General features: G+C 34.5%; 3 protein-coding genes across 3 annotated transcripts; 1 reads left to right on the forward strand and 2 right to left on the reverse strand.

Annotated features, from left to right (window-relative positions):
- The first annotated feature begins 23 nt into the window (after positions 1-23).
- Positions 24-1,700, forward strand: LOC120329952 (tubulin delta chain-like). Its single transcript, XM_039396759.2, has one exon. It carries the CDS (start codon positions 333-335, stop codon positions 1,698-1,700), a length of 1,368 nt encoding a protein of 455 aa, XP_039252693.2. The 5' UTR covers positions 24-332.
- A 377-nt stretch (positions 1,701-2,077) lies between these two features.
- Positions 2,078-5,092, reverse strand: LOC120329953 (radial spoke head 14 homolog). Its single transcript, XM_039396760.2, has 6 exons — positions 4,742-5,092; positions 4,511-4,656; positions 3,900-3,975; positions 3,421-3,581; positions 2,934-3,138; positions 2,078-2,380 (listed from the first exon to the last, which is right to left on the reverse strand). The coding sequence occupies exons 1-6, from the start codon at positions 4,938-4,940 to the stop codon at positions 2,142-2,144; spliced, it is 1,026 nt and encodes a 341-aa protein (XP_039252694.2). The 5' UTR covers positions 4,941-5,092; the 3' UTR covers positions 2,078-2,141.
- A 979-nt stretch (positions 5,093-6,071) lies between these two features.
- LOC120329900 (leucine-rich repeat-containing protein 34-like) lies at positions 6,072-10,170 on the reverse strand. Its single transcript, XM_039396689.2, has 11 exons — positions 9,997-10,170; positions 9,777-9,914; positions 9,066-9,255; positions 8,535-8,635; positions 7,964-8,075; positions 7,671-7,802; positions 7,401-7,519; positions 7,050-7,205; positions 6,805-6,931; positions 6,512-6,624; positions 6,072-6,235 (listed from the first exon to the last, which is right to left on the reverse strand). The coding sequence occupies exons 1-11, from the start codon at positions 10,008-10,010 to the stop codon at positions 6,172-6,174; spliced, it is 1,266 nt and encodes a 421-aa protein (XP_039252623.2). The 5' UTR covers positions 10,011-10,170; the 3' UTR covers positions 6,072-6,171.
- Between the last annotated feature and the right edge of the window lie 1,033 nt (positions 10,171-11,203).

The raw sequence follows: 11,203 nt of genomic DNA on the forward strand, positions 1-11,203 counted from the left end.
CTGTTTTCTCCTATTCAATTTTCTCCTCAAATTATGTATTGAAATTTCTCTTGATTATCTAACCTTGTCACTTTGCTCAAGTTTCTTGTTGTGTCTATTGCTTTTTTCGACTCAATTTGAATCTGGGTGTCACATACTCATGATGGTCAGTGCTGGTCTTCCACTACTATCAGTCAATTGCGATATAACCTGGTTACATGATGTATAATAATTTGTGTTTAATTTATTATGCTTTCCTGCATGACATAAAGTGATAGCTCTAGAGTTTTGTTATGAGTGATGTTGTAAAATTGCTCTATAGAAATACCTATTTATGATTTATATTTGACAGAATGACATCTTCAAGTGTCCTTGTTCAACTAGGACAGTGTGGCACGCAGTTGGGTCATAATTTGCTTGACACAATTTATCAAGATGCCGTGGAATGTCCTCTTGGCTTTTCTGCCTCACAGAATGAAAGATATCACCGAATATCAACTGAAACCTATTTCAAAGAATCAAAAACTGGTTTTCATGAAGCCAGAGCAGTGACTGTTGATATGGAGCCAAAAGTTGTCAATCAAGCTATTGAATCTGCCAGAAGAAGTGGAAAATGGACATATCCTGCTGGTATGCAACTTTGCCGTAAGTCAGGTTCTGGAAATAACTGGTCGTATGGATTTCAGATACACGGATCAAGATGTGAAAATGAAGTATTGAGTTTGCTTCGTAAAGAGGCAGAAAAGTGCGATAGATTGTCTGGATTTATCGTTGTCATGAGTTTGGCTGGAGGAACTGGTTCAGGCCTTGGTTCGTATGTGGTCCAGCTTATTAAAGACAATTTTCCACATTCTGTTATTCTGAATCCTATTGTTATGCCTTACAAAGCCGGGGAAGTTGCAGTGCAAAACTATAACGCTGTTTTAACTCTTTCATGTGTGCTTACACACGCCGATGCATCAGTATTATTGCATAATGATCACTTGCACAATGTATGTTCAAAATCACTCAATATTGATAAAGTTTCAATAAATCATTTAAACACAGTCGCCGCACATCAGCTTGCTTCTGTTCTGCAGCCCGCAGATTCTCTCTCAAACAACAGTCTTCTTGAACTTCCTTATAAGCGACAAGACATTTTATTTGATATTGTACGATCCACATCATGCCATTCTCAATACAAAATTTTAACTTTGAGATCAGTGCCCCATTTGGCTGATCGTAGTATCGCATTTAGTACTTTTAACTGGCCAAGCCTTTTGAAACGCATGAAACAGATGCATTTGACCAATTTTTTTGTTGATGAAGGCATGGACTGGCAAGTACGATTGGAGAAGAGTATGCCAAGTTACACTAAACAGCATAGCAAAAGCCTTGGGAACATGTTGTTTTTACGAGGTGAGGGTGCAGGAAAATTGACAGAAAATGACTTTCAAGAATTTTTTGATTCACGTTTATACGCTTCGTGGGTTCCTTCTGATGAACAATGCCATATTTGGTCAACACAACGTCGTTTCAGACAGTATGAAAAGTCTGTATCAATGCTCAGCAACAACAGTTTTTGCACTGAAGGGCTTGACACTGTAATAAACAAAGCTTGGAATATGTTTACAGCAAAAGCATATTTGCATCAATATACGAAATATGGACTCGAAGAAGAAGATTTTTTAAATGCATTTGTTAAAGTAGAAAATGTAGTTAACAGTTACAGAAAATTGTGATTTCTTCACAAGAGGATTACCGTACTTATTTTACTCTAAAAACACTGGATTTAAGAACTTCAGCTAATTTCAAGCATCGTGTTGATGTAGTATTAAGTTTTTTTTATAAGCACAATCTAGGATATTTCAAATTGCCCACTTTAAGCAAAAAGGTAAAATTTGGCTGTAATTTTTGAGTGTGGTCTCAATGAAATTCATATGCTGTATGTATGTTTGTTTTTCAAGCTATTAAAGATAAATACTATTTTTTTAAGTCATCCTGGCAATTATACTATTGAATCGATTTATAACAAACTGCCAAACAAGTACCATTCTTCCTCAAAACCACAATTAATGCGCATAGATTTCATTTGTTTTTCTATCTTGCTATTATACAATTTCCAAAAAATATACTTTAAATACAAAAAAACTAAAACTTTAAAAAAATCATCGATTAGCTGATTAAGGCTTCCAAGTGATGACGTTTTTAGCGATTTGAGCCGCTCTAGCAACTGCACGACTTGAATCCGATTCTCGCTCTTCAATCTCTGAAACAAAGTTTAAAAGTTTTGCTCGACCCTGTGGAGCTTCTGCTAATGTTGTTAAAGCTTTGATTGCATTGAGACGAGTTTCGCTTGACGTATCAAAGAGAAGTTGACGAAGTGCAGGGATAGCTTCTGCTTCTAGTGCTTTGTATTTACCTGGGTAAAAAAGACATGTAGTTGATGAAAGTTGTCATTTTTTACTGGTGATGGGATTTACCCCAGTCTGGTGCTCATTTTTATAAGCAAGTCATAGTTCGAGTTAACTGCAATAGAAAGAATAATGCAGTTTAATTGAACAGTGTTTGGTATCAAATAAAAATCATGTCAAAATGGTTGGTTAAAAAAGTCTATTATCTACTGCCCCTTTCTCTTTGCTAATAGTACTGTATGCACCAAATGTAGCAAGGATCAAAACCACTTGAAACAACTTTTTAGACCCATATTGAAATTATACTGCGTCTTTGATGATGTTACTGAACATAATTTTGAAAGTGTGATGCCAGATGTTTGACCACTAACATAATAAAAATACAGTGTTTACATTTGACAAAATTAGAGCTGGGTGACATCAGTGATAGTCTCCGATGGTTATTCCCAATGTGATATATATTGGGTTATAGAAATGCATGTAATTAATTGTACAGGTATACATTCAGACAAAAATAACTCGTCAAAGTGCTCTTTTGCTGCTCATTTAAAAAGCAAATACCTTGTGTTGTGATTGTGATGGTCATTATTGCGCCAGCTGCACGAGCTTTTACATCTGTATTTGCATCCGATAATAGTTTCACCAATGCAGGGACTATATTTTCATCTTTACATGCAGCAACTTTCCCTGCTAGTGGAACTGTTACATCCATCATATCTCTCGCTGCAGCCCCTCTGATTTGTGGAGAATCATGAGCCAAAAGCTCCTAAATATAGTGTAGGTTGTCATGCAATTAGGATTGATAAATGATTTATCATTAATAGAAGCATTTAAATAACAAGATCCAGTGATATATCGTACATAATACCAAAAAGTGGGAGGTTGTAATTGAATAGTTCGAAACTGGTATGGTCTTACATACAGTGTCCTCTATCTATCAATTTTCGGTTGATTTCAATCTATCATTTGCAAACAATGCACGGCAAAGGTGCTCTATTCCTTCTTGGACATCATAGTTGATGTTTGCTGTTATTTATAACAAAGATACCTTTAGAACTGGCATTATTCCAGCTGATAGAGCACTTTCAGCATCAACATGCATACAGAAATGCAGTGTATCAAGAATTAATTCTTTAACTTCATCAAGTTCAATCTTCAATTTTTCAACGAGTTTGGGGATCAATTTTGCATCAACGATTCCTTGTGCACCTGGAACATGTATATTTAATCAACAAACTTTAAATATGGCAAGTCTATACAGTGCAATATATATTTATTCCACAGATGAAAAATAGCTTTTTGTCACCTTAGACAGATTTCATAAGAATAGGAACTTAATATTTATTTGGGGGAGCTTAATCATATGGCAAACCATGACTTCTCATCTGGTTACTCATCCATGTCGGTTATTTGTTTCTAATGCATGGACTTGATGGTGGAAGAAGGCAAAACCGACTTGTGACAACGCTGGTTTGATATAAAAAGTGCAAAATCCAATGAATTTATTAGTGCCTAATCAGAACTAACCAGATGGTATTTCTGCAAGCATTTCTAAACACAGATGACAGTTTCTTCTAACAATTTCAACTTCATCGTCAAAGAGCTAAAACATGTAAAAAGTCTGTCTTTAAAGCGATGCAATAAAATGCAAATTGCTTCAATGAAAATCTGCATGAATAGATCCTAAAGACATGTTTTACAAAAGGAGAACGGCATACAACCTTGATAAGTCTGGTCATTACTATTGTCTCAAATTAATCAAACCTTGAGGAAGAAGTTTTAATGGTCGATTTCACCGCTATTATAGCAGCATACAAACACCAATTTGTTATTTTTCAATACTTCAGTTTCATCGGAATAAGCATATCATTACAGACTACCTATGTAATGAAAATTGAAATATTTATTGAGAAATGGGACATTATAATATGGTTTTTACGCTGAAAAAAGTTAGTGGTTTAAATTCAATTTATCATAGTACGGTGATTACTAAGACAAAATGCCTAATCTTTGCACACCCATAAAGCCTGAGTATATGGCGAAAAATCAGAATTTTTATATAGTCTCGGTATAATTCTTAATTATTTATTATAAAATAAAGTTAAATTATAATATTAAAAAAAAAGATAAGTTTTTACTTTGGATAGTGACGCTATCACATTGTTGTCCAGGAATGAGTTACGACCAACATTGTGTGCTACCATTATAGATAAAACTTCAGTTGCTTTCTGTCTAACTGTGTTGTCGGAGTCATTCAATAGCTTTTTCAAACTGTCCATACATCCTGAAAATAGAGTATAAAAACATCCTGAGTATAAAAACACCGAATTGAATAGGACAGGTGACCTAGTGACTAATAGGTAACTCACCGACTTGAATTGATTCATGAACTTTTTCAGGATTATGAACTTGATCACATAAAGCCATTAAAGCCCTTTGTCTGATAATGAGTGTGTCATCTTTGAGCTCTCTATTGATCTTTGGAAGAGCTCTCACACCAAATGCCAAAGGTGCATTTGTTGGGTCAATATTTGGTGGCAATGATTGCGATATTGTTGTACTTGCCATATTTACGTTGCAGTTTACGTACAAGCATACACTTAAAAGCCTAGGTTAATTCCACATCAAATATCCAAGTCCGATAATAGATTTGTTAACACTTCCGTGACCCGCGTAGTCGTCGTCTTGGCAACAGCTCATGTCAAGCGGCTTGGTGAACCGTATTTTAGACTTTATATGTAAGAAAAGAGAACCAACTCAATATTGATTGTTTTATGTGTCATTTGCTTAATAATAATTAATTATTTTCATAACGTTTTTTTGTATGTATGTTTTAGAAAGGTTATCTCTTTGCTGTGACCATATGTGGTGCATTGTGGACTGAGGTTCAAAGGTCAAACGTGGTAGTCAAATTTTACTAGTTTTTGTACCAATCTGCTGTTGTACATAAGATGGGATTTTCATATATATTCATGAAAAGACAGTAGCCAGTGATACAGCGTAATCATGTGACTACTCACAGCCTCTTGTTACGACCGACAAGGCGTTTTGTGAAGCACCTTACGCCAGTGAGGATTGCAGCAATCCCCTTGCAGATCATTACCTCTCTCATGGTATTCGATCTTGGCAATCGCGTTTTTATCGCACGGGGCCTTTTCACCTAATGCCAGTTTTATTTTTAGTTCTTGCAAAGTGGTAGGTATTTCCTATGGGCATAACAATCCTTTTCTCAATACTGAATTCTTCTGAAGTCCTTATTTCCTTATCTTTGTCACTATCGGCGCGGCGGTGTGGCTCAACGGGCTAAGCGTTAGGAATACGCTCGCCACCGCACCTCTAAGTACTCTGCGTGGGTTCGCATGTTCGAATTCCATGCAGGTATGGTTATGTGCGAAAGGATTGCTGGACTCCTCGCCGTCGTTGGGTGGTTCACGTAACCGCTGGTCGGTTACGGCTTCCTCCACCACCAAGTCCATGCTTTCGAAAACAAACAATACAGTAAATCTAATCCCATACCAGACTTGGAATGGTAACCGGACGAGAGGCCGTGGTTCGCCATATGGATAAGCTGTCTTATCGGCTTTCCTCTCCCCCAGGATAAATATGTAAATCCTATCCTATCTGTTATATATTTGCTACACAATACTTTTCCCACTTCTCACATGAATGATGGTACATTTTACAACTTTAGACAAGCTATGATATATGAAGTTTTTATTAATGAGAAAATATAAAAATTTTGCGACTAGAAATAATTATTCAGCAATGGTGACAAAATATGTTCTCAAAAAAGATACATTCACAGCAAGTCATCATCACCACCAACAACATCAGCTCCATATGAAGGTGTCCAATAATAGAATCTGAATAAAATTCAATTTTGACATGGATTTACAAAGTATATTTTCGTAATCGAATTAGTATTTCGATAATAAACATGTTAGCAAGTATTATCCAAAAAAATAACTTTACTATGCAATTCAAGAATCCGGTGCACACTAACAGAAATATATTTCTGCAACATTTCGTCTGACCAAAATCAGATTTCCTCAGACAAGTAGTTCACAACGAAACCTTTCATAACCCCCAACTCATAGTTACCAGAAAATTTATTACAATATTGAGAAATTAAATCATACCTTTTGATACCATGACTAAGTTCTGCCAGATAATTTTTGCCATCAACTTCATATGGCTTAACATCTGTATTTTTAGGAAGCAATCTTCTGCGGTCAATCAGTTCTCGAAATGCCTGTGTAACATATGTTTTATTGGGCAACTATTAATGTGACTGGCCGAATAATAGAATAGAATGCTTCCCTTGTATGTACATTCCCTATGCCAATTACCGGTAGGTAATAGATATTAATAGATTTTGGGTAGTTTGAAGTTCTCTGATTGAAGGTAAACTGTCATAGCAAAAATTACTTACGTCGCATGCAGATTCTTCAAGATTGTTTCCCCAAATATAAACATTTGACAACACATTGTTTGTCTTCATTGATTTTGCAATACATACTAAACCTTTTCCTTCAATACAATTGGAAGTGACTACAAGTCTGAAACAATTGAATCACCAATTCATTTAGAAAGCAATGAAGAATTGCCTTACTGATAAGACCATATTATGAAATAAAATGGACAAATACTTTTGAGCTACCGGTATGTAGTACTTACGCTTTTAAATTGCTGTTATATGTTCCAATTGCTTCACTAAGATATTGAGCACCGTCATCTTCAATTCTGTTATATCCAAGATCCAATATTTCCAGTGGGGTGTTTTTTCGCAGTAAATGAGACATGCATTTGGCACCATCTCTGGTAATACGGTTGCTATAATTCATGAAAAAAGTTCAGAACTTTATTTGTCTCAGAATTTATTAGTGTTTTAAAATCTGATTACTGCGATGCCAGCACAGTTAGGGGTACAGATTTAACCAATATGGCATTACGCCGATTTTTATAACAATATTAATGCATGTACATATGTTGAAGAACACTGAAAAATATTTTGCATGATAGACATACCAGCTTAAATCCAAATACACGAGAGTGTAATTGTCGGTTAGTCCTTCACATAATCTTTCCATTCCAAAATCTCGAATCATACATTTTGACATGTGAATTTCTCTCAAAGAGTGGTTTACCTGCAAAAAAGATTTTAAATTTTTCGATTTGTGCAAAAACATGATGAATTACTTCAAAGTAATGGCATAAGATGAAAAAACTATTATCCTACATTTATTACCTCCCGTGTTATGTTTTCAGAAAGTAAAATTTACATTAAATTTATCTAACCTTTAGCATTTTGCCAAAATGAACTGTTGTTTCTTCCTGGCATGAAAAAAGCAACGGTCGATTTATATTTAAAGCTCGTAGATGTCTGTTTTGATTCAGTACTGTTGATAATGCAATCATGCTTTCAGTTCCCTGAAATATACAAATAAGTTCATGTATCGGGCAAAAAGTGAGATGAAATCTTACACTTTGTCATGAGCATGTAAAACAATTTATGAATGTTAGCTAAAAATGTTGAATAAATTAACCATTGATGATATACTATATGCTAAGAGCTATGCTAATGAGTTTACCTGGTCAGTGTCACCAAGGTCTAATTCTCTCAGTTTTGTGTTTATCTGTAAGGCTTGTGCAAAATACATTCCACCTTTATTTCCAATCTTATTTCCATTCATTTTCAAAGACCTAAGTATAGCAAAATATAAATATTAAATGATATGTTATCGCTGTAAATATATGTGATCTTCAGCTTGTGAGCTATAATACCAATCTTAACACACCACTTTACAATAGATTGCAAAATTAATAATATTTAATTAACTAAGAAACAATATGAAGTATTTGTATAATGAATGAATATTCAACAAAACAATATTAATTAAAATAAAACAAGCCATCTTATTGCAGAAAATATATATATTTCGGTTTCTATTTCATAAATAAATTATGTACACAAAAATTAAGAAAGTGCTTCAAACTACCTAAATAGTAACTTGTCGATCGAATTGTTAAATTTCAACTAAATTTCATATACTATATGGTTTCATTGCATAATGCTTGATAATAACCCTTTTCTAATGACACATAGTTATGAGTATTGCAAAAAATAACATCATGATTTGAACAACAAAATATTGAACAAACCTCAATGTCACATTATCATGTAATGCAGATGCAATTTTCTGTGCTCCATCAGACGTTAGTTCGTTGCACATTATATTGATTTTCTTAACACATGGACTTTCCTGAATACAAATACATACAATGCTAATAGAATGATATAATATGCAAATAAATATTAAAGTTTCGTCATGAAAACATAGTTTAGAGTAGATAAAATCTAAAGATTTATATTTTATAAGATTTTTATATCATACATAAAGAGTGGTTCGTAGATGCACTGCATACCACACCTCACTACGGCCTCTAATACTGTTACCAGTCCATGTCGAGTATGGGATTAGTTAGCCAGTTATTAGTTTCTTGGATACAGCAACCACTCTGCGGGCAACGAGCAACCTTATCACACAGAGTTATCTCACACTGGTTCCATACCTGCGAAAGCAGTGTAATCAGAGGTGCAGTGGCAAGCTTATTTCTAATGCTTAGCATGTGCACCCACCGCTGAGCCGCAGGCTCAGAACTAGGTTGGTACTGCTTATTAAAAAAACTCACCTCAATCAATTTGGCAACAGCACCTGCTCCAACATCCGTAAAATTATTATATCGTAGATCAAGGGATGCCAGAACTGTACTTTTACTCAGAATACTACACAGGATTTCTACATCAACGTCTTCCAGCCGTCTTTGTGTTAATAATTTATTATTACCGGCAAGGTCAACGTGCATTTCTTCTGTTTGACTCCTAAAAGAAACATTGAGCAAGATAAATATACTTGTGCTATATTTACTCCAACAATACGCATTTACCAAAAACCTACTAAGATTGTTTTAAATGAATACCGTAATTAGGACTATCGTAATTCTATATTATAATTAATAAACAAACATATCAAGTTTATGCATCTGAAACAAATAACTAAGTAACTAATCCCATACCAGATTTGAACTGGTAGCCAGATGATAGGCTATGGCACGCCATATGATCAAGTCATATTGCCTTTCCTCACCCCAGGATAAATATGAAAATCCCAATGTTTGTTATTGCAAAAACCACATTAATAGTCATCGACTGAACTTTGTAGTATAATTTGTCAATGTTTAAACAAGAGCTTTTAGGTATCAGTAAGAATTGAAGCAGCATACATTATCAGGAAATCAGCTTGTTAATATACGGTTCCATATATAACTTCAAGTATAAGAAAAACAGGATCCTTGCATCCAACTGAGTGAATTTGTTCTACTGAAATAAATGTTTGAACTTACAATAAGAAGTCTTTGGCAGATTTATTGAGAGCTTTTAATACATATTCATGAGGTTGTGTATTCCTTTGCTTGCATAATGCAGTATATCTTTCTCTAGTTTCATTTGGTGCTTTTGTCGACATTGTCAAGTTTCTATTGCTGACCAAATAAATAAATATAGTAAATCTAAAATAAAACACCAGACTTTTATTCAAACTTTGCAAAAAAAAATAACAATTACCGTTCAAAAAACATCAGCCAGTCAGTTTATGCATGGGAAAATTATTTGCTACAGGTTGCATACCGAACACTAAAATGATGAATTGATTCAGACTTTTTGCCACATTTTCCCAATCCTCCTTTATTGTATCCTACCTACATACGAATTCCTAAAACTATACTCATATTTGTGTTATAAGCTATACTTTTATATACAATAAGAGTCATGTACTAATAGTCACACATATTCACGAGTTGATTTATAGGGTTAGTTAACGTTAGACGTCAGGACGCAGAGAGGAGGGCAAACAATTTTAGTCCAATACTTTATCGTTGTAGCGAAAACAGTGAAGCCGTTGCCATGACAAGATTCAGCGAAAGCGCTGGCCATCTAAATTAGCCCGGAACCAAAAAAATAATGGCGGCAAAAACAAAATCGAAATAACGAAATAAACTTATACTTATATTAATTATACTTATTAATCTAAATTTGCCAAGAACCAGAATAATAAGGATGACGGTAAAAACGAGATATTCCAAGTGCTTCAGGTTGTCAAAGGAAAAAGTCTGTTGATGAGTAGGGCTGGGAATTTCAGGGAAAACATATTAACCGTTAACCGGGTAAAATTAACCGGTTAACCGCCGCGTGACGTTTGACGTAATAATTATAATTTCAGCTTGTTACGTCACAATGGTTATAAAGCAATTTCGCGTGTTCTTATCTCGGTATCGCTCAAAATTATTCACGAATTGAGATAGTTTCATGATTCCTCTGCTGCAAAAGATAGGCAGCGTGGTTCGGGCATGTGGAAATATTTAAGAAAACCCGATTCCGTTGTTAAACGTCATTTATGAGACAAATTTTCAGTGTTTGATGTGCAAATTCTACTTCGAGATATATTTCATAGAGAAAACGGCATCAACTGCACACTTGTTGTATGACATTGAGTATCCGATTTTGCAATGAAATCGTGAACAATATATTTCGAAATCGACCAAAAACTGATTCTGAATTTATCATTGTAAATTTTCATTATCAGCAACCTTGGTACTTCCATTATTTTTTACATTTATTGAGTCCTTACCCACACAGTTAGTAATATTTTTTTGAATTAAACGACGCAAGAGATAAATTTAAGATGACGTAATCATATTTAACGAAATTGTACGGTATAAAGATGATTTGTACCAGAGATGTCAGTTAACGGTTAAAATAAATCATAACCGTT

This window comes from Styela clava, chromosome 12 (genome assembly GCF_964204865.1).
Source record: "Styela clava chromosome 12, kaStyClav1.hap1.2, whole genome shotgun sequence".
Lineage (NCBI taxonomy): Eukaryota > Metazoa > Chordata > Ascidiacea > Stolidobranchia > Styelidae > Styela > Styela clava.

Bases quoted from the DNA above. Each gene is read 5' to 3' on its own strand.
- LOC120329952 (XM_039396759.2), top strand. From the start codon at position 333: ATGACATCTTCAAGTGTCCTTGTTCAACTAGGACAGTGTGGCACGCAG.
- LOC120329953 (XM_039396760.2), bottom strand. From the start codon at position 4,940: ATGGCAAGTACAACAATATCGCAATCATTGCCACCAAATATTGACCCA. The intron at 3,976-4,510 runs GTAAAAACTTAT...TACATGTTTTAG, and splicing joins TGATAGCGTCACTATCCAAA to CTCTTTGACGATGAAGTTGA. The intron at 3,139-3,420 runs GTATCTTTGTTA...CACTATATTTAG, and splicing joins GAATAATGCCAGTTCTAAAG to GAGCTTTTGGCTCATGATTC.
- LOC120329900 (XM_039396689.2), bottom strand. The intron at 9,256-9,776 runs GTAAGTTCAAAC...TGTTTCTTTTAG, and splicing joins TCTGCCAAAGACTTCTTATT to GAGTCAAACAGAAGAAATGC. The intron at 7,520-7,670 runs GTTAGATAAATT...TCTTTTTTGCAG, and splicing joins ATTTTGGCAAAATGCTAAAG to GTAAACCACTCTTTGAGAGA.